We start from the raw sequence: 27239 nt of genomic DNA on the forward strand, positions 1-27239 counted from the left end.
TAACCAAAGAAGAAAAGCTCCGATAGATTACCTTTTAATGCTTAACCAACTCTTCTCCTAGAGATGTTGTTTCAAAGGGGAGTTTATTTTTCAAGTGAAATTATAGTAAAATACTTTTGAGAAGTATTTGTCATTGGTGACATATATGCATGACTGAGGCAAAAAGTATTTTGTCCTCAGTTCCAAAGTCAATACCAGGTGCAAGAGAAGTCAAATCACTGAGATGAACTGTTAGTATATTCTGTCTCACTTTTATAATAAATGCTAGATTTGTGAAATATTCACATTTGTGGATAAAGTGAGGTGTTAGCATGGTGAGCTGACAAAGCAGAACAAAAATACAGCTCCCTATGTACAATTCTTTTTTGAGCAAAAAGGTGTTAATCCTTGGGTAGTAACATGTAGAAAGTCTGTCGCAAAAAATACACACTGAAAACCTGATTCAGTGAATATGTTTCCTACCTCCATGGATATTCCCTCCAGGGTTTGGTGCCATTAAATTTAAAGATATCCCGAATATGTCATTGCAGGTTGCATAGTGAGATCATATAAAAAGATTTGTTACTTGTTATCATAAATTTAAACAGTTTGCTAATCCACTATGCCATTTCTAATCCATTAAAGAAAGAGGTGACAGAACAGGCAACTTTTCAATTCATTCGTAAAGAGGGATAAAGTAATTAGGAATATTCAATAACATCATTTGTTAAACCCTCTAATTATCCAGCACTAGAATCTGAAAAGGACAGGAATTTTTTTTGAAAGCCCTTTCTATTAAAAATGAATGACTGACCACATATGACACACACACACACACACACACACACACACACACACACTCACTGGAGAGCAACAACCTTACATATCTTGAAGCATGCCGGTTCCACAATGAAGTAAGTGACCAGCCTTGCAAAAACTTGTGTTTAGATACAAGAGAGTACTTGTGAATGTCTGAACTGCAGCTTAGCTCTCCATTGGTACCATATAAACAGTTTTGATCTCAGCAACTAATGCATTCAGTGCAGGTTCTTTAAAAGGAGTTCTCTCATCCAAGCCAGCATTTGCAGTACAGCCAAGTGCAAGTCAGCAGAAAGTCCTCCTTGATAACACTGCCATACAAAGCCATTCCTTGTCATACAGATTTTAGTTGAAGCCGTCAATAGAGGCAAAGCACAACAGACGTGTTAAATGACTTCTTGAATGACTTAGGTTCTGTTATTATCTGGAAGTCATTGAGAAACCAACCATGGCTTCACAGGTGATCAGAAAAACGCCTTTTACATTTTTGAATACTGCCATACGCAGAAAGATAGGCAGATGCAATCAAAAGGAAAAGAAGCCTTTTTATTCTAAAAAGTGACCCAAAAATCACGCTGAAATCTGACATTGACAGACTTACCGAACTTGTGAAGCCACTCTCAATCCTTAAAATGAAGTGCAGGCAAACGTTTATTCACTCAGACTCATGGGGCCCAGCAAGTATCAAGAGTGATGCAAATGTGTCAGCGTTCCAAATGGCTGGATGCACACAGATCAGTTGCCAATGGGAAACTGAGGAGTACCTTACTAGACCACTTGGTTGCTTCCCGATGCAGAGACTGAGCAGCGGCCAGAATGGGCTGGTTAACAGGCTGACTGGTTGGCATTAACAGCAGCTCAGGCTCGTAATCATCTTCAGTGTCAGAGGGGAGAGTGAATTCAACATCATCTGCATCCTCCTGCTCATCTACATCTACATCAGCCTCAGCGGCTTCATTAACCTCAGTCACACCAGGCTTTGAAGGTGGCAGGGAGATTGGAGAAACAGGGACAGTTAGTATTAGAAGCAGGATTTGGTAAAAGAGCTAAGCTGGTTTAGTAATCAAACAACCTCTTGGTCTATGAAAGGAAAATGAAAGCAATCCAAGGATCAGCAGAAAGGGGGCCAACCATTTCACCTGTGAACCAGTATTACTAAGAAATTAAGGAGAGAAAAAGTTAGGATTATTTGAAAGATGTGGAAAGAAATATTGTTCAGATGAGTACATATGATTTATCTTATGCATTTCAAGGAAATCTGAATTTCAGAACAACATTTTCTGGCAAGACAACGATGGTATAATTTTTTTTTTTTTTTTTAAATATGCCAATGAGACTAGAAAAGCATGCATAGCAGACAAGGACCCAGTACTGGTGAAAACAAACTTTGCCTGTGGATGTGGTTTCACATAAGGATGTCTGGATGGGATAAGAATAGGCTGAGGTAATACAGCTGCCAGATACTGCTTTCTGTTCCCTTAGGGCATGGCTACACTTGCAGATGTAGAGCACTGTGAGTTAAACCCGCCTTTGGAGAGCACACTAGGGAAAGCACTGCAGTCTGTCCACACTGACAGCTGCTTGCGCACTGGCATGGCCGCACTTGCAGCGGCATTGGGAGCGGGGCATTATGGGCAGCTATCCCAGCATGCAAGTGACTGCAACGTGCTTTTCAAATGGGGGGGGGGGGGAAGGAGTGTGACAGGGAGTGTGTTGTGTATATGTGGGGGGGGAGAGAGTGGGGTTTTGGGGGGCTGAGAGCATGTCAGCATGCTGTCTTGTTAGTCCAGACAGCAGCAGACTCCCCCACCCCATCTCTCTCTCTCTCTCACACAGCATTCCACACTAATGGCTTCCATGCCAGCTGTCAGAAACGGAGCTTTGAAAGGGCATTTCCGCTTTCCTACAGGAGTTCAAAACAATGACAAGAGTGGCCACTTGACTTAAGGGGATTATGGGACATTTCCGGAGGCCGATCAGAGCGCAGTAACCCAACACCTCGTTCACACTGACGCTTGTGCATTGCAGCCAAGGCACAGCAAAAGTTATTCCTCTCGCCGAGGTGGAGTACCAGCAGCGCTGTAGCCGCGGAGACAGAGCGCTCTACGTGCCTTGCCAGTGTGGACGGGGAGTGAGCTAGGGCGCCCAGGGCTCCTTTATTGCGCTGTTACTCACAACTGTAGCCAAGCCCTTAGAGAAGTAAAGAAAAGAATTAACAACAGAGGAGTAGCAGGATTGGAAATGAAGGGCTATCAAGAGTACACAGAGAACAAAAAAGATTAAAGGGAAAGGAGATCATTCTTGGTAAATGAAGTTATTAGTGTTTGTTATCAGACTGAAAATGGAGTTAGTAAAACAAAGCACTGTGAATAAGAATGTTTAGAGTACAAAGGGATTATGAAGAGGACTATATTGTTTTGCCATAATGTTGCAATTACCTTTTTATGTGTGAAAAAATGACGATTTAATGCCTACAGTGCAGAGTGTGGAGAGGAGATACCTAAGAAAACAATGTCACAGCATATTTTGCATGGCATGTTACCATAGCCAACACTTCCAGGACCATTGCATTATACAAAATTACTAATCACATTCTTCATACCAGATGAAGAGAGTGAAACAAGCCAAACAATCCTTATCAAGAAGGTCTGTATTTTCTAATGTGCCTTGTTTTTAAGGCAGGCCTTTTATGGACAAAATCTACACGAGAAAAACATTGAAAGGGAAAAGCTATAATTTAAACTCAATAAGTGACTCATCTTAAAAAAAAATCTTAGTCATGCAGAGCATCTTTCAGACATTACACAATATAAGCCCCTTTTGATTGATGGGTTTTATAATTCTTTATACTGAAGCCTAATTTAACTCTCAAACCCGAATGCCAAAGCTATCCTGATATAGATAATGCAGAGGCAGAAACTGTGCATTTGGGGAAACTGACCCACGTGGGCTTATGGACCCTCCATAAGACATTACGGAGGTGAGAGAACTCCAGGGTTTGCCCAGTGAAAAACGACATTTGTAAAAAGATTAAATTGGTAACTTTTGAGTCTTATAAAGACAGAGCATTAAAAAGCCAGTTAAAAAAATATTAAGCATTCCCTCTTCCTTCCCCCCCCCATACAAAAAAGATATAGACGCGTCTGTTTGTGACAATAAAACCCCAGGAAAACACAAAAGTGAAAGTTTGGCTTTGTGAACAGAGAGCCTGCCTCAGCCTGAAGTCCGGCAGGCTTGGGATGAGCTGGACCTTGTGTCTCATGATCTGTCAAGTCCCACACACCATGCTCAGTGCCTGCCATGCTAGATTTTCTCCAAAAGAGAAGGCCACTTCCTGTGGCTGCAGTGGAAAGTTAAAGACTCATCTTTTAAATACACCTCTACCCCGATATAACGCGACTCAATATAACACAAATTCGGATAGAACGCAGTAAAGCAGTGCTTGGGGGGGGGGGGGGGAAAGAGGGGCTGCGCACTCCGGCGGATCAAAGCAAGTTCGATATAACGCGGTAAGATTTTTTGGCTCCCGAGGACAGCGTTATATCGGGGTAGAGATGTAGCTTCTCTGAGGATCATTACTGCTCAAAAGAAAGCATTTTAAAACTAAACCCAGAGCAAATCCAGGATGGTATCCATGATCTGCAGGGAAGAGCGGGAGCAGGGGACACACACCATGGGACATTGCAGTTTCCTGAAGTTGTACCCATGGGACCAGCTTGCTTTGCAGCTGGTGTGACTTTAAAAGCATGAACGAAGGATGAAAAGTTAGACTTCAATTTCCTCGTTTTGTTGGTTTGAATCACTTTTCTTGAAAAGTTCTGAAAATATTGTTTTGTAATCCAGAGACCCCAGAGTTTAGGCTCATGCTAAAAACAGGAGAAGTTGTACATTGTTATTTTTTTTAAGCTGTATTGGTGTTTTGCTCTCGTAGGTAAATATTTTAGTAGGCATATTACTTAACATATAATCTACATATGGTAAACAAATATTTCAGTACTTATTGTATTTAATTGGATTGTCAGCTTTAATATCCAAACCACTAAGCACTTTCTGAAAAGTGCAAATTATAACCTATTGTTCCTCAAAATTACCTTTTAAGAGGATTAACACGATAAAGGAGTAATCCTTTTGGGATATAAACACACAATAAAGCAAGCAGAAAATATACTGAACTTCTCATGTAAAACACAGTTTTAGTCAGAAAAGTGGCTCCAAAATGGATTTGCGGGGTTTCTTGTTTATTACATCAATGATCCAGATCAATTTTCCTCATTTTACAAGTAAAGAGGCCTTTTCCGACTCAGTGCTCCTAACTCATTAGAATCTGTTTTCTGGTTCACATATCATCCCAAACAATGGCAATGCTGCAGACCAAATTCTGGACTACAAGTTACACCTGTGGAAGCCCACACCTGCTGCCTAGAATGGGCTTTTTACAGCTGCAAACGAGGGCAGAATTTGTCTCTATAATTGTAACATAGCTAAAAACTTACATTGATGTGCAAGCCAGAATAGACTCAGTGTGTGCAAGCGTGACTGAATAAAAAGGAGTGAGGTGGTCCCATTTTTATACTGTCACTTTGACCATAACTGCACCTTACAAACTTTAAAAATAATTTCTACGCAGTACATTTATACAGCTATTGTAGAAAGGTTCTCCCCAGAATTAACACAACCCAGCTCACAAGTGCTGCAAGTTTCACTTTTCCTATGTATGGAATTTTAATGCGCCAAGCATTAATCTCCCAATTCAGTGCTAAATTTTAACCCTTTAAACGGAATGATCTTTGACCCCAAAGCCATACAATGGCTTTTAATAATAAGGTGTCTTAACAAAATAGTACCTTCCTAGAGGGGTAGGGGTTATTTTAAACAAAGATGATACATCTTCTAGAAACAGATGGCTCAGGAGAAGAAGAGTTAAATGGATGAGCTACCTACAGTCACCCAATCTAGCCTGACTGGTTGGTTTCTGTGATGTCCACCAGAACTACTTATAGTTGTAGTAACGTAGTTGTCAGTTTCCTACCTTAAAAGGGCAAAAAATATCAATGGTTCTGTGACATACTAACCAGCTTTGATGACCACAAACACAAAGTGAGCATGGAAGGCAAATCCAGGTTTACACAGAACGTAAAGTGCATTATAGTAGCTCTCCACATAAGAATGACCTCGAGAGAAGCTGTTCTGCTATTTTATGTTTTGAAGGTAAAAAGCTCCTAATTTCTCCAGCAGCAATGATTCAAGAATAGCTATCCAGTGGATGGCTATAAACATTCAAACTGAGTGGCTTCACCAATTCAGGGATGTTATAATCAAGGGCCTGTCTACTTCACAACAAGCCTGGCCTAATGCTGTGGCAATACTCTTGCCTTCTGCAGCCACATTATAGCAGTGAGGAGATTCTGTGGCATCTTCCAACTGCATTTTCATATTTAATTAAAAAAAAAAAAACCTTAATTATAATTGTACCCTTTGTTTCATGTAATATTAAATTCCATTTATTTTATTCTGCCCCCAACATTTACATTTTCAGCGCACTCCAGAATTTAGGGTATGTCTACTGAAGTGCAGCTGCAGCTACACCACTGTAATGTAGACACTTCCCTTCTGTTGCTTTAGTGTGTTTATTCCAGTTGCTGTAGTAAATCTATCCTCTCGAGAGGAAGTTGGTAGGTCAATGGAAAAATTCTTCCATCGAACTAGCTGTATTTACAGCAGGAGTTAGGTCGACCTAATTACATCACACAGGGTGCAAAATTTTTCACAGCCCTGAGCAATGTAGTTAGGTTGACCTAAGTTTTAGGTGTAGATCAGTGCTTAGCAGTACAAATGTATAAATTCTATTATAAAAGGAGGTCAGGAGAAAGCAGGAAGTTTTGCAGCTGGAGAAGGGGAAAATAGGAGGTGGTTCCAGCATCTGAGAAGCTGTGGAAGGCAGTTTGGGTTTGTGGGATTAGCATATTAATTTGGCATGTTAACCAGTTCACTAGCATTTAATGATATTACCACTGAAATATGCATCATTAGTTTTCAAAATTAACACCCCATGGAGGCATATGGAGCATATCATGTCTCGCAGAGCCATTTTTTAGGGATTTACACACATCATTGAATTGACTCCTAGTCTGAGAAGTATAAAAGGTTGGAAAAATGAAAACCTGTAATCTTCAGCATAATGCTGTGACAAATATCCAGCTGTTTAATCATGGCATACACAGAATCCCACCTACAATGCTTCGTTTTATCCCAGGAAATGAAAGGAATGGCAACAGCTGACTTTGGACAGTCAAGCTCATGATTGGTCCTGGAGAATGATTCTGATTTCTTTCAGTCCTAGATCTTTGACTATTATTTCTAATTTCCAGAGATAAACACCTTTCTTACATTAAGAACAGGAGTACTTGTGGCACCTTAGAGACTAACAAATTTATTAGAGCATAAGCTTTCGTGGGCCACAACCCACTTCTTCGGATGCATATAGAGTGAAACATATATACACACACACACACACACACACACACACACACACACACACACACACACACACACACACACACACATATATATACAGAGAGCATGAACAGGTGGGAGTTGTCTTACCAACTCTGAGAGGCCAATAAAGTAAGAGAAAAAAAACTTTTGAAGTGATAATCAAGATAGCTCAGTACAGACAGTTTGATAAGAAGCAAGTGTGAAAATACTTACAAGGGGAGATAGATTCAATGTTTGTAATGGCTCAGCCATTCCCAGTCTTTATTTAATCCTGAGTTGATTGTGTCTAGTTTGCATATCAATTCCAGCTCAGCAGTCTCTCGTTGGAGTCTGTTTTTGAAGTTTTTCTGTTTTAAGATAGCCACCCGCAGGTACTCAAAAACCAGTGGGAGAACACTTTAACCTGTCTGGCCATTCTATGACAGACCTGCGGGTGGCTATCTTAAAACAGAAAAACTTCAAAAACAGACTCCAACGAGAGACTGCTGAGCTGGAATCGATATGCAAACTAGACACAATCAACTCAGGATTAAATAAAGACTGGGAATGGCTGAGCCATTACAAACATTGAATCTATCTCCCCTTGTAAGTATTTTCAAACTTGCTTCTTATCAAACTGTCTGTACTGAGCTATCTTAATTATCACTTCAAAAGTTGTTTTTCTCTTACTTAATTGGCCTCTCAGAGTTGGTAAGACAACTCCCACCTGTTCATGCTGTGTGTGTGTGTGTGTGTGTGTGTGTGTGTGTGTGTGTGTGTGTGTGTGTGTGTGTGTGTATATCTATCCTCAATATATGTTTCATTCTATATGCATCCGAAGAAGTGGGTTGTAGCCCACGAAAGCTTATGCTCTAATAAATTTGTTAGTCTCTAAGGTGCCACAAGTACTCCTGTTCTTTTTGCGGATACAGACTAACACGGCTGCTACTCTGAAACCTTTCTTACATTAGTTGTTAAGAGTCAATAGAAACAAGCCCTTTTATACACTTCACTTACCTTGCTAGACCATTTTCGGGCTTCATCGTGTAGCTGCCTAGCAGCCATCATCATGGGCTGATTAATCACTTCTCCCGCTTTCTGCTCTGGGAACTCTTCATCCTTCTCTTCGGGAGGAGGTGGTCTGGGTGGTGGAACTTCACCCTCTGGAAGGGGTGGTTTTGGAGGCGCAAGTTCATCAGTCAGCTAAGCAAGAAAGGAATATATTCTGTACACTTGAAAATATACTGGCACAAAACATGGTACCAGGTTGTTAGACATCTGCAGGACAATGAGGAGCTCATGCTGTCTCACATTTAAAGGACTCTCCATCACAAGAAAAGTACGTTCACAGTAGTTTACGCCTTTTCACACTGAAGGCTGGCCCGCTAAGTTTCTGGTGCTGACCGGCCAAATACAACTACCATTTTTATTTAAAGAATAAAACAAATGTTTTCCATTTGGTCAAAATCCATACTTCTCCTCTACCTTAAACTCAAATCATTGCCCTGGACTTATGGCCTCTGCTTAATAGAAAGAGTAGGCCACCTCCATATAAATTCACAGGGGTCCCTTTTCTCCCAAAAGCACATTGCATGATCCATGTAGCCAGAGATATAAATGGATCCAAAAGGATTCATTTGAGAGGGGCAGGGGAAGAGTGGCATGAAAGTGGCATGAAAAGCCTATGCTATTCCCTTGTCTTGTAGTTAGAATATGTTCTGTGGCTTACCTCTCTGAGTGCTGTTTTACCCTAGATGAGGCTTAAACTAAACCATATCACAGGCAAAAGTATGGGAGATCATAACGAACATGAACTAGTGGGTAGAATTTGAGGCTTCCCCACTCCTCACTACATGAGACAAAGCACATAAGAGTGAGGTGATGATATTTCTAATCATTTTATTTGCTAAGACTAAAATTACAACCATTGCGCTGAAAGACATTCTCTTTAGAAGATGAAGTTAACTTCTGTATTTCCTGTTTGAAAGTCCTGTCACTTAAGAAACATGGATCTATAAAGCAAACAATGGACTGGGATCTAGCTGTCTCAAAGGTTGCCTCTCTCCCTCTTTCTGCTTCAAGAAGGGTTCTGTGATGTTTGCACCTCATCCAAAGTCCACTGAAGTCAATGAAAGTCTTCCATTGACTTCAGTGGTCTTTATATCAGGCTCTTTGATGAAGTGCTTCAATCTTAAATTAAGTAATTACGCTAGCTTCTAAAAAAGGACCACCAAAACTATTTAAAGTGAAAAGAGACGTCCAGTACATCCCAACACGACTCTACCTGAACTGAAGTGTCTCTGGAAAAAAAAAAAAAGTTTTATTGTCACTGGATGCAATCAGTACTTTATCAGTGCAACTCAAATATACTATTACTGAGAAACTGAATTGCACTTACATGAAGCTGCTCAATGTCAGGGGGAGGAGGAGGAGGGAAATCAGGTTCTTGAGGCTGGAAGGCTTCTCTGACTTTTGCCACAGCTCCCAGAATCCTATATCCAGAATCCAGGAAGCTCTTCTGCAAACCTGACCAGAAGATCCAATGCTTAATTTAATATGCCCTTGTCACCTTGCATGCTTGGGAGAGAGTGTGGGGGGGGGGGGGGGAAGGAGAGGAGGAGTACTACTTTCAGGAGTATTTGCAGTTTGCACAATACCTGGTTCAAATTATTTTGGTACCTTCAAAATTTAGTTGCAAAATATAATGGTATTTAAAACAACAGACAGCATGTTGTACAGTGAGTTTTAATTTTTGGAATGTTAATTCTACAATAGCCAGTGGGTTTAAACCAGTGCTAAGGCTGGAGTAAGAATCCACTATGAATAGCCAAAGTAGACTCAGGCACAAACATGCAACATCTTGCCATTTTACAGAAAAAATGCAGGTGGTCCTCTTGCCAGCACATTTCAAATATTCACCTGGGACAAAGATCACAAGACAGAAGTCTCTTCATAGGTGGTAACAAAAGTAGTGAACTAAGGGCTGATCCTGTTCCCTTTAACTCACTGGAGGATTTCCCATTGAATTTAATAGAAGCATTAAGTAATGTGCATCTTGACTGCATGATACTGGGGTTTTTGAGGTCATGATATACGGACAAGGAGAAAAACTAGTAGTTTCAAATCTGCAAAAGCTTCAAACATTAAAAAGGGGGAAAATGCTTGAGAGAAGCTCTTTGCTTAATGCTTACCAGGGTCAGAAATGTTTCCTGCCACAGCTTTAGCATCCATTACCATTGGTGATATAGTTTTGCTTAGGTCGTCAGAGGCTGCCTTAACAGCTTCCCGGAATTTGGGATCCTCTGAATTTTCAACCTCCTTCTTTGCCACCAACAGGATCCGGTTTGCTCGCCGAGCAATGCTGGTGGCACCAGCTACAAGCATCTGAGGTTGGATATTGGCCATTGCAACTTTACATTTATCTAGGTCTTTCTTAATAGCTTCTTCCGATGCATCCAACAGAGACTTGGTATCAATTGCTTCATCTACCAACCCTAGGATAAAAATTGAACATGTTAACATTCCACTTCCATGTATGAAAAGGGAAATGGGTATTTAGGGCTCTGGAGGTTGTTCACATTTGGAAGTATTTACTTTCCTGAATGTTTGGTTCCTTAGATACAGAGTTTAGATTGTTAGAGAAAAGTGTGCCAGAGAAAGTTACATACAGTAGCACAAAGATACAGCATTATCTTCATCATCTGTAACAACTTAAAACAAAATTTTCCCAACCATTGTCATAGGTCACCTTGAAAGAAGGGACAAGAAATGCCATATCTAGAAATGTTATTGCATGAACAGCATATAATCCACAATCCACTCATGCCTGCCCTCATCCACAGCATGCCAGCAGCAACATGCACCACATCAGAAAGGGCGACTTTTAGAAGAAATTTGTTTTGATTGACAAGATATCCCAGCGTGGAAATACCATGTTGAAAGTGCATTAGAAATGCCTACGTAAGTTTGAACTAGAGCAGCGGTTCTCAAACTGTGGGTCGGGACCCCAAAGTGGGTCATGACCCCATTTTAATGGGGTTGCCAGGGCTGGCTTAGACTTGCTGGGGCCTAGAGCCCAAGCCCAAGCCCTTGGGCTTGGGCCCCCCGGCCTGAGACAGTGGCTCCCCGTGGGGTGGCGAGGCATGGGCGGGCTCAGGATTCGATCCCCCCTCCTGGGGTCCTATAGTAATTTTTGTTATCAGAAGGGGGTCGCAGTGCAATAAAGTTTGAGAACCCCTGAACTAGAGAATAATGGGGGGTTTCATTTAGCACCTATATAAAAACAAGAAACCAGTATTGTTAGTACTATGCAACATAGGTGTTTTCCTGGGTCAAACTGTAGGCCTGCTATTTATTTCAGACATAAAAAGTTGTGCAGCCATTATTTTGTGCACATTTCATCCACCTTAACAGGAGAAAAATACCAAAAATTAGCAATAAGTAACAAAGCTTTCAACAAGAATTCTTTACCTGTCATTTTTTCCACATTATCAATCCATTGGTTTTTCATGGTCTCAAAATGTTCATAAGCAGCTTGATTTCCAGGGTTTCTCAAGAGAATACGAGCAGCTGATATTACCTGCCAAATGTCAAATATTTAATACAAAAATATTGTTACACAGGGACACTATACATCATCATGAAAATACACTATTTTTTAATACAACTAGTTGTCCAGTTTTACTTCTAATACTCATATGTCAATTTTAGTTCCACTATGAAAAGCCTTCAGCTGCACAAAGAATTCCACGGTGTGAAAAGGTTTTAAAATTGCCCTTAGACACCAGGTATCTCGAATTGCAATTCACGTGTCACACAAAAAGGTCCACTTTCATGATAAAATTTTGCTCAAAGGAGCTAAAGCAAATGAGTAGTATATATCAAAACATAGATCTATAGGACTGTACAAAATTATGCTTTTACATAAAGTTAGAAAATCACTTTAAAAGAAAAATACATTTTCTACTCATATGTTTTGTTAAAAATCATTTTTGTTAGCAGGAAAATTCATCGAAATTACTGCCCAAAAACTGGAGAGCATGAGACTGTCTCCATCATCTATTCAGCCTTGTTGTATGTAATGGCTAAACACAATATCCTCATTTTTATAGTTCCACTTTAAAGTGGATGTCACAACACAAATACACAGAGTTCTTCACGTTAGTTACATCTTAACACAAATGCTAACGGTAATATCACCAACAACTTGTTTTGGTGAATGGGATCATACAGAAAATTCCTTTGGAGATTAACAATGCCAACTAATTTATTATATTTCTGAGATGAGTAAAGAGACCTGCGGCGTGAGTTCTCTTGCTGATTTCACAGCTGCTTGAATGCCTTCCACAGTCGTTTTATTAGCAGTTCCAACAGCAGCTGCTTTTTCTGCTGTTGCTCCAAGTCTAGCAGCATGGTTTTCAAAGTTTGCTGCCCTTTCATCAAACACCTGTGAGAGAAAGTGCATTAATAGCAGTTTACCTTCTCAAAGAGACGCTTTCTTTTCTATTCAGAGCGTAATACCATACTATGCACCATGATGTCTGACCAACTAATAGATTTACTTCATACACTGGGGGGATTTGAACCCAAGATTTCCTATTTGCTAGTCAGGTGCTTTTACCAAGTAGTATCTTCGGACAACAATGTTTTACTTTGTAATTCTTATGTTATTGCCAAGTTTTTCTAATCAAATTAACAGACATTTTAAACTGCTAATCCATCCTGTACAGCTTGTTGGCAAGGGTTGTTATCACACTTCCACTGATGCATGGTATTTCTTACATTATTCTGTAGTAGAACTAGTCAGGAATTCCTCACACTGCATAATAAAAGGCATTTTGTCACAGCAGCTTTGAACCCATAGCTCCCTAGGAATTAATTTGCCTACCAAAAACTAGGTTTCGTTGATGGGAAGAATGCAGCACATGGCAAAGGTTATGACTGTCATTCTTGATACAATTATTTCTAATTCATTAGAAGTGACAGATTTTTCCTAAAAGGCTTTAATATGTTTAACTTTAAAAGTAAGAGAAATAAAACAGAAAAGAATTTTCCATGGAAGGTTATAATAAAGTGGATATTTATTCTAGAAACTAAAACGTTCTAAATAGAAAAATGTCTCTCTCTCTCTACATACATATACACACACACACACACACACACACACACACACTTTGTTTTATACACTTATTTTCTGAATATATGCTCTAGTCATGGGGGGCGGGGGAGAGAAATTAGGTCTAACACATTGTTGCGTCCTTGCATGAACATGATCAGCATCTATTACATATAAAGATATAAAAATGATTAACTAGTTTAAGTACTCATCTGTCATACAAGTAGCTTAAGAATGTCAACAGCATCAGGACAGGAAGATCCTTGGTAAGATCCTAGGATTAACTGAATGTTTAGGGACTAATTTTCCAGTGAATCATGACACAACCTTCAACTTCCAGTAGTTCAGACTACTGCTCAGCCATTCTTTATTAGCAATTATGGATCAGAAGAATAAGGGCAAAATCTTGTCTTGTAAAAAACTGTGTAGTTAAGTATAAGAATCTGAATATAAGAAAATATTGGTTGCTCCTACCACACTTACCTCATCCCTATTGGGTGCATCAGAAGGTGCAGTGGCTGCTACTGCCAATAGTTTAATTGGGGTTGTAGTGTCACTAAAAATATCAGAAACCTCCTGGGTCATAGCTTCTTGCATCCTTGTTTTCAGATCCTGAAAAACATGGCATGAAAATTGTAAGATTTTGTAGAACTGTCAAATCCCAGAAACAGCATTCTTGCAAAAACAAAGTTCATGGGACCACACAAAATGGCAACAAACAGAAATATCCTCTACCAAGTATTTTTAAATACGGCTTCTTAAAGCCATCTGTAATGTTAACCCTTTGGCTACTAGTGATTATAGACCAAATTACCATTGAGGGAATGAATAGTATAGTGTGAGACCCTAGATAGTCCTCAGATAAGTAGCTGCTGATGTGGTATCTTTGGTAAGTGAAAAAGAAAAACTTTAAATACTTGGCCAGTTTTCTGAGCAACCCCTTCCATGTACGGAACACATCCTGCTATTCATCAAGAATCACAGATAGAACAGACTCTTTAAATTAGTCTGTCTATCCCACAGCACACCAAGATTTGGTCCCTAAAGTATGAAATCAAGTGCTTAAAGTCTCACTTGAAGCATGGGGCTCTCTATACTTCCAGTGAAAGCTGCTTCCACAGTCAAGTATTCAGTGTAAGTTTTCCTATGCTACTTAATACTGAATTTAGTATTTATGTACCCACCCCACCAGCATGAGCAGAGGCTTCCTCAGCACTTAAACTGCTATAAAATGGTGACCGTTCTACCTATAGTGAAGTTTTACCTTCAAAGAATCCTGGAGCTGAGTGGCAATCGCCCTAGCCTGAGGAGACTCTCCTTCTCCTCTTGCTGCCAGATCAGCTAGCTGGGCAGCCAGCTGTTCTACACGATCACATTTGGCAAGGAGGTCTTGACGATAAGGTCCTATCATGACATTGGCTAAACGACGACCTTCAGCCACCAGTCCCCGGATTGCAGCTTGGCCTACAATAAAATGAAGTACTTCAATAATTCACAGACCCCAGAGGTAGAGGGAGTAACTCAGTTATACTGTCAAATGAGTAGCAATTAAGGACTAATTTTATTTTTTGGTTCAACAATTAACCTTCTGGTTATTCAGCTGTATTTGAAGAAGGAGATTTGCATTCAACAGCATTTCAAACCCAATGGAAAGTTAAAATCTTTTCAAACTCTCCTTTTGTGCAATATGCTGATGGTTGGCCCGAGCCTCACCATCCTTAGCTAGGGTGGGTTGGCAAGAACAGAATATTAGTTAATTATGTTCCCACTGACCTAATCACCATGAACTTGATACCACCTTAACAATACTCACCACTTCTGATTACTGTAAATTGGCCTCCATCCCTCAAATTATTTTAGGGAAAAAAAGTTTAGGTGCAGTAACTAAATCAAGCAAAGGCAACAAGGAGGAAGAGACAAAGGGGTAGAAAACAGAGTAGTGATGTACATCATATCCTCTTTTCTTCAGATATCATAGATTGGAGAGATTTATCAGCTGTGATGTGAGACTTAAGTTTTCACAGGTTGGGGCGGAGGCAGGGTGGGAGGGATGACAACCATTTTTTTCTTGCAAATCATCTCCATATTTAGTCTTGACAATCTCTTGTGTTCATTTATTTAGAGATTGTTTTTCTAATACCACAGCAGAGTTCTTTTAAATAGGAGTTATTACATTTAAGTCTTAAAGATACATGGAGTATGGCTGTCTTCACTTAAGTCTAACAGACAGAAATTTGGCTGATTGTGCAACAGAGAAGTTTAGAACTCAGGAGATAAGTTTAAAGATTTGGTTACGGAGGGCTGAGAATAATTTTGTCACAGCCCCAGAATATAAAAGAGATGCAACGCAGAGTACTGACAGCAACATTTTGTGACATCTCTTAGTTTAGCCAAGTAGAGTCTTGTTAGAATCCAGTAATATCTATTCAAGTTGTTGTTTTGGAGTAAGCAAAGAGCAGGTGATGCAGACATTCATTTCATATTTCACCCTATCCTGCCCGATTTTTAATCTGGCAGTGAGAATTAAAGATTTCAATCCATTTATTGCTCAGCAGAAGCAGATTATAATAAAGCTGTTTACAAAGCAAACAGAGGAGATGCCAGCAAAATGACCCACACCATTCTAGAACAACATGTTTTATGGTTCAGAACTTAAATCAATCCATACTATAGTGCCAAGTTTTACACTGGGAGAAGTGTAAACATGCAAAATTATTTGAGACACGGTCAACTCCCTGGTCAGAGAACAGCACAGAAATATTTTCATAAGACTAAATTTACCAGGCCAAATTCTTTGAATAGTACTGTAGAGATCTAACAGAGCACTGTGTTCTCAATGAATCCTTCGTAGAGGAATCTTACCAACGGCCATAACAAATGCAATAGATTTAAAATAAAAGTCAAAACCAACACACATTAATGCAACATTACGACAAATTTTTAAACGCTTAACAAATTCAGAAGTTAAGGCTCCCACAACTACTTATTCTGGCCCTTCACACATTTTTGGCATTATATATTATTGTACCTATTGACTAAAGCCTTAACTTATTTCCAGTGCAGGAGAGTTCCAATTCCTATGGAAATTACATAATTTGCATATAAAATCTCAAACGTAACTATGCAATTATATATCTTTTTTGCACCTAAACTTTTGCTTATTGTTTCTTTTAAAGGGGAAAGAGTGAACAATCATATCTGTTTACATTTCATGCCTCCAGGAGCTGAATGCTGATGTAAGATGCAGTGGATTCTGGGGCAGTTTGAAATTGGAGAAGCTCCCACCAACCAGACCTCCTGGGACACTCTTTCACAGCTTCCAGAAGGCCTGGGGAGTCTACTTTGTTGTGCAGTTCCTGCATCAGGAAATGGCTAAAATTGCATGGTATCGTTCCATGTTGTCAACTTCTAGAGAAAATTTGCAAAGTTCAAAAATAAAAAGGTCTCTAACTGCCAGCCTTGCAATCCCTACCTGTGATCTAAACATCAGGTTGTTCACGCATCAACAGAAGTAATCCTGACTGCACTGAAAGATGGGGGCAGGCACTGAAGGTCTACAGCTGCACTACACCTGGGCCAGGTTGGGATTCCTGGTGGTCTTCACAGCTCTGCTGCCTGCACCTCACTACTATGATGAATGAGCTCATAAAACCAAAGATTTCAAAGAAACCTTTATTGAAACTATTTTTTGGATAAAAGCCATCCTGCCAGCTAGAAAGCTGGTCAGAAAACAAGAAAAACACCACAAATGTGGTGGTCGGGGCTGAATCATTGGTCTTCGTAAAACAGGTTTAATTAATTTTCCCACCACTTCCAATTATTAACAAAAAAGCAACTCCTGAATCATTACTATATGCCTGCAAGTGACATACCATGACTATTTGATCACTTTTTCCATTGATTGCTGGTAACAAAATAATATTGCTGTTCCATAAGATTGTGTAGAAACTGTATGAGGCGAAGCCATATCTTTAAGAAAAACCTTACAGAATGAAACATCTACTTTCTATTTACATGGGAGTTAATTTCCTAATTTGCAGCCGATATACAAATGTGTATTTTAGGCATTGTATTTCAATTACAAACAATACAAAGCAGTGTAAAAATATTGCATTATGTTTTGTTCCTACTTACATGTATGGATATTAGAAAGTAACTTCAAAGGCATGTATGGTACCACTTGTTGACTCATCAAGTTTTTTGTGAACACAGTGATTTTATACCAATTTTTAGTTAGAATAGTGAATGCATGTTAAATTCACAAATCCAATTGATCTGACCATCACCTTAGAAAGGTCCTATCTATATTGCAAGCTCTCCCATCTTTGATATGATGCTCATTTTCCTCTGCTTAAGTTCCAGTGGAGGATCCATCACCACACTTCACCATTCACCAGCAGAAGCAGCACAGAATGCTGCTATGAGCCACATGCTACAAACTACACACCTCTACATAAACCAAACGTCTCAAATGTGCTAAACAAAATTCTCAGGAGACGCAGTTTTATTGTTCCGATTTATTATGAAGCCAAACAGTGATTCAGCAAACAGCTCACCTACTCCACGGTCATCAACTGTCGGATTGTCAATCCACCTTTGAGCTTGCTCAATCTTGCCCTCCAAATGAACAGCTGCCTTAACTGGCCTGGTGTTTGCTACCGCCCTGTTTGTTTTAGACTGTAAATTCTGCAGTGATGTAGCTACTTGCTTAGCCAGTACCCGGGCCTCTGGAGAGTCTCCTTTCCCACTGAAAATTCAGAAAAGATAGTTGCAGTCACTCGCTCAACTGAAATCAATACAAGACATTATATATTTTTGAAAACAGATTTAACTATCACGTATCAGAGAGGGGTAGCTGTGTTAGCCTGCATCCACAAAAACAACGAGCAGCCGTACAGAACGCAACGCCATCCACAGCCTCAGAAACAACTCTGACATTATAATCAAAGGGGCTTCAAAAAAAACCTGCAGAGCTACAATTCATTTGCAAACTTAACACCATTAATTTGGGCTTGGACTGGGAGTGGCTAGCTCACTACAAAAGCAATTTTCCCTCTCTCAGTATTGATACGTCCTCAACAATTATTGGGAGTGGACCACATCCACCCTGATTGAATTGGCCTTGGTTCTCCACTTGTAAGGTAACTCCTTCCTTAGAGGTTTTTACGGTCAGGCTTGACAAAGCCCTCGCTGGGATGATTTAGTTGGGGGTTGGACTAGATGACCTCCTGAGGTCCCTTCCAACCCTGATATTCTATGATTCTGTGATTCCCTTCTCTTCATGTGCCAGTATATTTATGCTTGTATCTGTAATTTTTACTCCATGCATCTGAAGAAGTGGTTTTTTACCCACAAAAGCTTATGCCCAAATAAACGTGTTAGTCTTTAAGGTGCTACCGGACTCCTCGTTGTTTTTGTAGATTTAACTGTGATACTCTCGTGACTCAATTCACTTTAACGACGTTCATTATGTACAAAAACAGAAATTAAGAATAATGACCGACAACACTTTATTTATGGTGTTAGAAAGACAATGTAGGGTAGCAAAATCTGAAGAAAACCCTATGTTAAAAGAACTAACTACAAATGGAAAAAGTGACAGATTTAATATTAAAGACCACTGTTGACACCCCATAAGCGTAACCTTCCTCTTCCACCATGCACTTTCTTTTCAGATCTGATACTGAAACACTTTCTTTAGCTAAGCATCGAACTAAAGCTGACAGATCCTTGTGGGACCATTTTAATGCTATGCTTTTCTAAGATTTATCTGTATTAGAACATAGGTATAATGATTAATGATCCAAGAGCTTGAAAGATCATCTGACAGTTTAGTAACTTTCTTAAAGGACCAGAGTTATCATTTGGGATGGCAATTGTATAAGTAAATGCATAAGTGCACCTTAGTTAGTATTACAGACTGTGGCGAAATTCTGTGTTATTCTGCAGCTCCTTTCTACTGCTCCGGTGGTGCAAAGAGGAGAGTTTCGGCTTCACCTTGCCAGTGGAGAATTTTTATGGCAGAGGAGATAAATATCTTCTTATAGGAGGACCTCAAGCCATCTAATCTTCTGCAGTAGAGATATGGTACAGGAAGGAGTCCTTTGCTACAAGCTACTAGTCAATCTGAAGTGCAAGACTATGATATTCTCTGTCCCATGAAAATGTTTTGCTCCATGCAGAAGGAAAACCCACAGTATGAGACATACATTCTCAACAGAACAGCTAATTATACTTTCAGGATGCAAATTTCTCTGTGCAACTATTTTGAATTTTCTGATCCATCAAATTCATGCACTTAAACTACAACTGCAAGATGCTCAAATACCACAATGTGCGCAGTACAGATACATACTGTCTTCGTAGATCTGACAGTTTAGCTGTCAGAGCAGAGATTTCTCCCAGGGAACGCAGAATGTCATCTCTGTCTTTGGGGTCCTCACACAGTTCTGCAATTTTCCTGGCTTCGGCCATAATTCCCCGAATTTGTTCTTCCCCTTCACTTCCCCCATTAGGGTCTGCGAGCCAGTTCTTCATATAAAGAAATAGGTACAAATAAAGATTATGTCATCTACTTATATAAAGTCTTTTGAACAAGGGCATTTCACAAAAGGTTCTTATATTGATAACATACCCTGATATTCTAATGGCAACCAGGTGTTTTGTTATACGAGGCAAGCATACAAAGTTATGTACATCTTAGCTACCATTGTCAAGTCCCACTCACATGTACAGTTTTCACAAGTGCACTTTAACTAGATTCGGTTTAAGTATTCACAACTGTTTTATACCCATGTTTCTCACAAGTTAAGAATTGTTTTTTTATGTTGACAATGTACAGTTCTTTTTAGGAATCTTTCTAAAAATGTTGTACAATAGAACGCTAGATAGTAGTTCTTTTTTTAGCACTGAATTAATGGAGTGCATGACCTAACAATTGAAGATTAAGTTTTGCTGTTAAAAAGATACTGTACTACATATTCTTCCTCCATTATAAAGCTGAATAAACTACCCTCTTGGTCAACAATGTACTGTTTTACCATTTGCATAAAAACACAGCAGCTCTCAAACTGCATTTGTACTTCCCACAGAGAGCCCAAAGGAGTTCAAAATTGCGAAACTTTCATAGCATTGGCCAAATGTTATGGCCAAAATTAGACTGTACCTCCCCGTCTATTTTCAGAAATGTATCAGTTTACATCTGTGTTAAAGAATTTCCATCTTAAGAGAGAGAGAGAGAGAGAGAGAGAGAGAGAGAGAGAGAGAGAGAGAGAGAGAGATTGATTGTGAGAAACTGTAACAGAACTCCTATGAGCTCCCACTAGATAGTGAAATCAGAAAGAAGAGACTTACGTATGTTCAAGAAAGTGTCCCCAATATATACCTCATATAAAGTAATGACTGTGTTTGGGGATGCCTGCAATAGTTCAGCACAGTAACTTAAAGGCACAGTTTGAGAGATTTTGGGAATTCATAAAATTACTAGGTACCTGAGCAGCATCAATTTTTTTAGCAATTGCCTGCTTAGAGTTGGTCATGGCCTCCAGTTTGCGGGCTGCATTTTCCACTTTTGCTGTAAGCAAATCCAGACCTTGAGACACCTGCTGTGCTTTCTGCATGGCCATTGGTGTAACACCTTGTCCTCTACTCAAAAAACACAAAGATCATCATAGGAATATCATACAAAAAGTATTTTTTTTAAATTACAAAAAACACTAACTGTTGTTTTCGAACTTTTCATCAATTCTTACCACAACCATGATATTGCAAAGGTGTTCAGGAGACATGTTTAAAAAGTACGCTGGGGAGTGGGAACAAGAAGGCAACAGCTCATCTGAACACTGGCTAGGACAGGTGCCTCTTGAAAAGTAAACACAAATGGCACCTGTCTCTTACTAGAGTTTTACATGCAGCATCAGCACAAGAATTGAATTTTTGAAGGTTCCCTAGTATGATGACGAGAAGAGGAAAGGGCATTATGGGGGCAGAGTGCAACTGAATTACCCATGGTAGAGCCCTGTGTCTACTTCCTCTGTTCATTCCTCAGAGGCTTCCCAACACTCCTAGGACAGTTTAAACAATGGCACTTAGTGGGAATAATCCTTTGCCACATCTTATGCTGCATAAAGCAAGGAGGACTGGATTAAATGAGTTATGTACTGCAATTCAAAGGTACACTTCTTTGGTTCCCATATTTACACCAGTTCAAAAGATAGAATACTGAAAAACACACACCAGCTCTTGGTAGGACATCTTACTAAATTGGAACCCGAGGGAAGGTTATCGAAATACATGTAGGAGATCAGCAAGGCTCTGCAGGAGAAGAATTGAAACCACCACAGGTGGCTGTTCAAACGTTTAGAAATGAAGTACAACTGAAGAGGAACATTCTTTAAAGTAAAAGCCCAAGAATCTTATAGGTTTTTAGATGTGGTTGTAGGAATCTCAGGTTCTAAGTGTCTGAAGTACTAGGGTTAATAAAGAGGTTTTTCCTCTTCTTATAAAAGAATACTTTGTTAGTTTAAGAGAGCAGACATAGATGGGGGGGCGGGGGGGGGGGGGGGAGAAGAGACACCAAACGAGGAGGTTGTGGATAATCATGTAATAGGAAGTCTAAAGGTCCTCTCTCCTGAGTCAGGCCAGATCTCTAGATATGCTTCTTCTACCCTAACCTCTGAGAAATTAGGTATAAGGACTTTTAACTATTTAGCCAGCACAGAAATTAACTGTTTGGGGGGGGGGGGGGGGGGGAAGAGGTTCATCATTATCCTGGACGTCTCAAGCCAATACAAGACTGGCATCAACTGTTGCTTTGTGAAAGAAAGAAAACTCAACCTTGAGACTGAATTTGTCCTTGATGCTCTGCAAAAAAAACAGGTAAAATTTCAAGGCAAATCCTGCATTATTTCTTTATGAAAATGCTAGAAGCTTTTAGATTCAAGTTTTAACTTTTTTCTTCCACGGCTCCCATGAAGGCCGAAATGGATCGACACCTTGAAACTGGTTTTGTGGACAATGCAACTAATTTAGAGACTGCTTCAGGTTTAAGAATTGCACAAATGGAATCATTAAGCAACTAAGTTAATATTCTGAAAGTTGGAACAGATTTGTGCCTTTTGATGTACAAGGACTGTGAACTGATAACGACTATTAATGTATACGAGTGCTCATTTAGCTAAATACAAAAGTAGTATTCCAAGCATGAGGGTATACCATTAAAATATTTTATGGTTTAGCATACAGTGGATTTAATTTCTTTTTTTTTTTTTTTAAAAAGCTGAGAGCTCAAAATAAGTAACTTGTAAGTAATTTCTGGCTTTGTTCGCTTCTCACCCATATTTCACTAGGAGGCTTATGCCAGAAGAGGCCATTTGGTTTACGCAAGTTTGAAAAACATGGTATTTATGAAGTTTTGTTTTACATGCCCTCCTCTTACCAATTTCTGTTGCCACTCCTGGCAATATGCAAGATTCATTAATATTTCAAAAGAAAATAATTGTGCCAGGAAGCCATTGCATAACTACCTAATGGATCACTGGAACCGTTTATTTTGTTGAGGTAAGATCAATGTTAGGAAACTGACTGACAGTTTTCAACTGCACATCAATTTTGTGTTCTCAGCCACCAAAATTCAATTATAAAATTCATATTACAAGGTATTTTGGAACCCTCCTGCCTTTCCACTTTCACAAAGGAACACAAGGCCCCCTGAGCTTTTGAGAGTATAATAAAAAGTTCTTAGTGCTTTGGCAGTGCCTTTCCTGTTCAATGTGCTCTACAAAACATGATCTAATTGATCCAATTAGGCTACCATATATTGAACTGTGTCTGCTACAAAATTGCTCTTCCAGCCCAGAACCAGAATTTCATCATGGGACACTGGGCATGATTCTCCTCTCAAAACACTGTACAAGTCTGGAGTAACTCTTGCAGACAATGAAGTTACACAGATGGAAGACTGGTGTAAGCAAAAGAATCAGGCTCATCAAGGTCAAATGCAAATTAGAAACAAAAAGAACTGTAGGTGAAGACAAACTTCTACATTATTTATCAGGGTGATGAGCAACTGCTATCTTCTGGTACATCACCTCTGGCAACCCAAAGGACTAGGGTACTCTGAATCATATGAAATGTGTTGATTTATACAAGGCACCTGAGTTTGTGGAATGATTTATACTGAGCTGAAGACCTCATTTCTGCTTGTTGATTTTTCAAGGCAAATCAGATCGCTACATGTTTGCAATTGAGTGAAGTCTGAATGATCTAATTCAACTATTTTGTTTGCTTTGTCCCAAGAACACTTGTAAGTATGAATTCACATCACCATATGTTTCATCCTTCTGGAAGGGACGGCAAGACAAAACAAATAAGATAATGTGTACGCTCCTACAAATGTAACCTGTTGTACCACAGTGATGAACATCACAGCCTAAACAGCTATATACTTCAGAGACACTCTTATTAATAATAGAAGGTTTACCTAGCTCGGAGATCAGCCACTTGATCAGTCATCTGGCCTAGCATTTTACAGGTTCCCAGAATCTCTCTGCGTTCTTTGCCTGCACACAGTTCTCCCACTTTTCCGGCTTCATCAAGGATCTGCCTTATAGCTTGCTCACCAGCATCCCCTAATATGCAGGAGACAGTCAATAAGTACATTGAAAGACACTCATTACTTATTAAGAGGAAACTGCTAATTCCACCAAGACCTGCTGCATTAATCATACTTCATTCACTGAGTAAAGTACATTAATTGAAATGATTGGAAAGGCACCCAGAGTGCAAGAAATCCAATACCTTGTACTAAGACAATGTTCCTGCAACAGTATAGTGTTGTTTTAATAGCATATCCTGTCCCATGAATTAGGCATGAAATGAATCCCTAAAGATGGTTTCATTTCTACTGATGAAGCTTCTATATAAAAGTTTAGGAATATAAAAACATTTTAAAAGAACATGATTTTGGATTGTGGGGTAGGAGGCAAGGGAAAGAGGGACAAACTTTCAAAGTATTAGCTGTAGCCTACAGCAAAGCTTTCTTGGTGTTCAACAAAGAGCATGGTAGTTCTCAATTCTCTTTCTTTTTAAAAAACCACCCAGGTGTTGTAGGCACGTCCAGCACTCACAGAACAACGTCCATGTGCCAAAGCGCTTACAATTTAGCAATGACTCAATGAAAGGGGCAACAAAACAGTAGGGACAGCAGATTTGGGATTAATAAGGTTACTTCATTTATTTTTTTTAATCTATAATCTAATAAATTGTCTCGCTTCTTAAAATTGGATTATGGCTTTTCTATAATGCTATACACACCTAGTTAATACAATAATTAAAATCCAAGTGTAAGATACAAAAATTCTTTTAAAAGGAAAGTTACCAACCCAGTTAACACTGGATTGTATTAGTAACACATTCATTAAAATGTTATTTTGTAGGATGCATTTCAATGACTTTTAGCCACAGGAAACTGAAGTTGCCACGGTTGACTATGTAGAGGGAGGGAGAGAGAGTGAGAGGGAGGTTTAAAACAGTGACACCATACACAGCAAAAATAAACACTTCCAGTACTGCTGCTCAGGTGTACATTGACCTCCACCTTAAAAAAAAATATATATATATATATATATATATATATATATATATATATATATATATATATATATATATATATATATATATATATATATATATATATATATATATATATATATAGTTTAGATCTTTGATGCACAAATGAAAAACAAACAAACTGGCAACTGGTTATGTTTAGCCACAGGAAAGTCTTAAAGGAATAAAAAAAATAAGGTGTCAAATAGTTTTATATGTTAAAAAGATATTTCTGAGAAGACCATGGGAGGAGGGTTTGTGTGTGTGTGTGTGTGTGTGTGTGTGTAGATAGATTAATACTATATAGAACTAAAGGTATCAAGCATGGAAGTGAAGAAGGGATTTTTTTATTCTCTGGGATGCTGAGCCACATTTTCCCATATCAATTGTAGCGTATTACACTTTTTTTTTTTTTACTAGCAAAGGAAGATAAATACAGTACTAAATATTGAACACATTTTCTAACAATGAAAAAGAGAAGATTAGTTTACACACGGTTTGAACTATATCATTTGAACAACATGCCGGGGGGGGGGGACTTTTCCAAAGCACTTTGCATATAAATTATTTTCTTAACATTAATATTTGAAGGAAGGAACATCTAAGCATTTCTTTTGAGAATACTTCACCTGTAATTTAGTAATATACCAGAATTTTCTCTAAAAGAAACACAATCGTTTAGACAGTAAGGCTCTGAACACTGCATGGGTGGAGTATGATTATTACCTGGTGATGCATTGGGATCCCTTAGCCAGCCCTTTGCCTGGTTCATCTTGGAATCTATTAAGGCCAAAGCTCTCTTCATAGCTTCAGTGTCCTTTACAAAAGAGAAACCTTCACAATCATTCTCTTTGCCAAAACACAGCTAGTAAACACAAATCCAAGCTGACAGAAAATTAAGCTTAACACAAGTCGATTCTCCCATTAAAACAGCTCAAAAAAAGTATTGGACAGAAGCAGGTCACAGTCTTTTCTTGAGAATTAAAACCAACAGATATGTTTTGATTTCACACAAAATGCAAAGAACTCTTTCATGCAAGTTTTTAGTTACTTTTTCTGTTCAGTTATTTTCCCAGTGCTACAATTCCTGCAGGAAAAAAAGCTGCAACAATTTTCAGACATAGTATCTTGGAAATCAGGATTTGTAAGAGTATACCAAGACTCTGTAGCAACTACAGTAAATTTAGCAACAAGTTTATGGTTTACAGGTGTTTTCAGAAATGACTTGATACTACTGGAAATGGTGTCTTATAGTTAAGAGGTCAATGACAATTTTAATGCCCTTTTCTGCCTAATTTGTTGAACAGCTACATTTTTGGAATTCATCTGCCCTTTAAAGTCAGACACTAAAAGTGTCACTTTTGAGTCAACAATAACAAGGATGGAAGAAGATACAGATTTACTGTCAACTATTAGGATTCAGAGAATAATCAGAACTTTTAAATCTATAGAGATTAAGGCGCACATGCACTTTAGGTCCTACCTACTCTATCCATGGCAATGAGTCTCTTCCTGAGAAGCGCTCTTCTAACAATAGCAAAGGTCCCTTCCAACCCTGATATTCTATGATTCTATGAAATGTATTGGCTCACTAACACTCCTTCACCTAGAAAAGTTGAAAACATGGAGTCCTTTCTCTGTGTGTACTTGCCAGCGTTGATCTGTTAACTCTCCACTAGAAGGCACTGTGGAGAGAACAAGAACATCAAATGCAAGAAGTCTGGGCAGGGCTAGAACAACAGCTCTTCAATAAGCATCTAATAAATTTGTTAGTCTCTAAGGTGCCACAAGTACTCCTGTTATTTTTGCGGATACAGACTAACACGGCTGCTACTCTGAAACATGTGATAAAAGTAACTTACATTTGTTTATTCTAAATGGTGTTAATGAGCTGCCCCTGCCACAGAGTCATGTCTTTATGACCGTATCTTTATGCAGAGTTCTGGTACTTAGCACAGTAAGTCAGCAGAACCCAGCCTTCCTTCTCCCTCCCCTACCCCCACCATTACACAACCCCAAAGCACCCATGTCAGATCTCTTATTTAGACTGTAAGATACTTGGGACAGGATTCAGTGTCTTGTACACTTGTCTGTGTCTTGTACAATGAGGGGTACACTGGCAGCACTAGAGGCTGAAACCCTTCTTTGAAGTGGATCAGTGTATCCCAGAGGTGAAAGTAAGCCAGTACGCACCGGTACGCCATACTGGACCGGCTTCCCCAGGCAGCAATTTAAAGGGCCCGAG

At 39.2% G+C, this 27239-nt stretch overlaps 1 protein-coding gene across 2 annotated transcripts in view; it reads right to left on the reverse strand.

Moving 5' to 3' along the window:
* Nucleotides 1-27239, reverse strand: part of VCL (vinculin) — a 109738-nt gene that overhangs the window by 11368 nt on the left and 71131 nt on the right. The window contains exons 7-19 of one of the 2 annotated variants that reach the window (XM_065407511.1): nt 25721-25811; nt 23868-24015; nt 20878-21031; nt 19743-19918; nt 17944-18134; nt 14652-14851; nt 13871-13999; nt 12569-12718; nt 11743-11851; nt 10464-10766; nt 9671-9798; nt 8290-8475; nt 1563-1775 (exon numbers count right to left, since the gene is read on the reverse strand). In XM_065407511.1, coding sequence (XP_065263583.1) covers nt 1563-1775; nt 8290-8475; nt 9671-9798; nt 10464-10766; nt 11743-11851; nt 12569-12718; nt 13871-13999; nt 14652-14851; nt 17944-18134; nt 19743-19918; nt 20878-21031; nt 23868-24015; nt 25721-25811 — 2178 coding nt within the window. The remainder of the gene's footprint in view (nt 1-1562; nt 1776-8289; nt 8476-9670; nt 9799-10463; nt 10767-11742; nt 11852-12568; nt 12719-13870; nt 14000-14651; nt 14852-17943; nt 18135-19742; nt 19919-20877; nt 21032-23867; nt 24016-25720; nt 25812-27239) is intronic. The other variant, XM_065407512.1, reaches the window with a different exon arrangement.

This window comes from Emys orbicularis, chromosome 7 (assembly GCF_028017835.1).
Source record: "Emys orbicularis isolate rEmyOrb1 chromosome 7, rEmyOrb1.hap1, whole genome shotgun sequence".
Taxonomy (NCBI): domain Eukaryota; kingdom Metazoa; phylum Chordata; order Testudines; family Emydidae; genus Emys; species Emys orbicularis.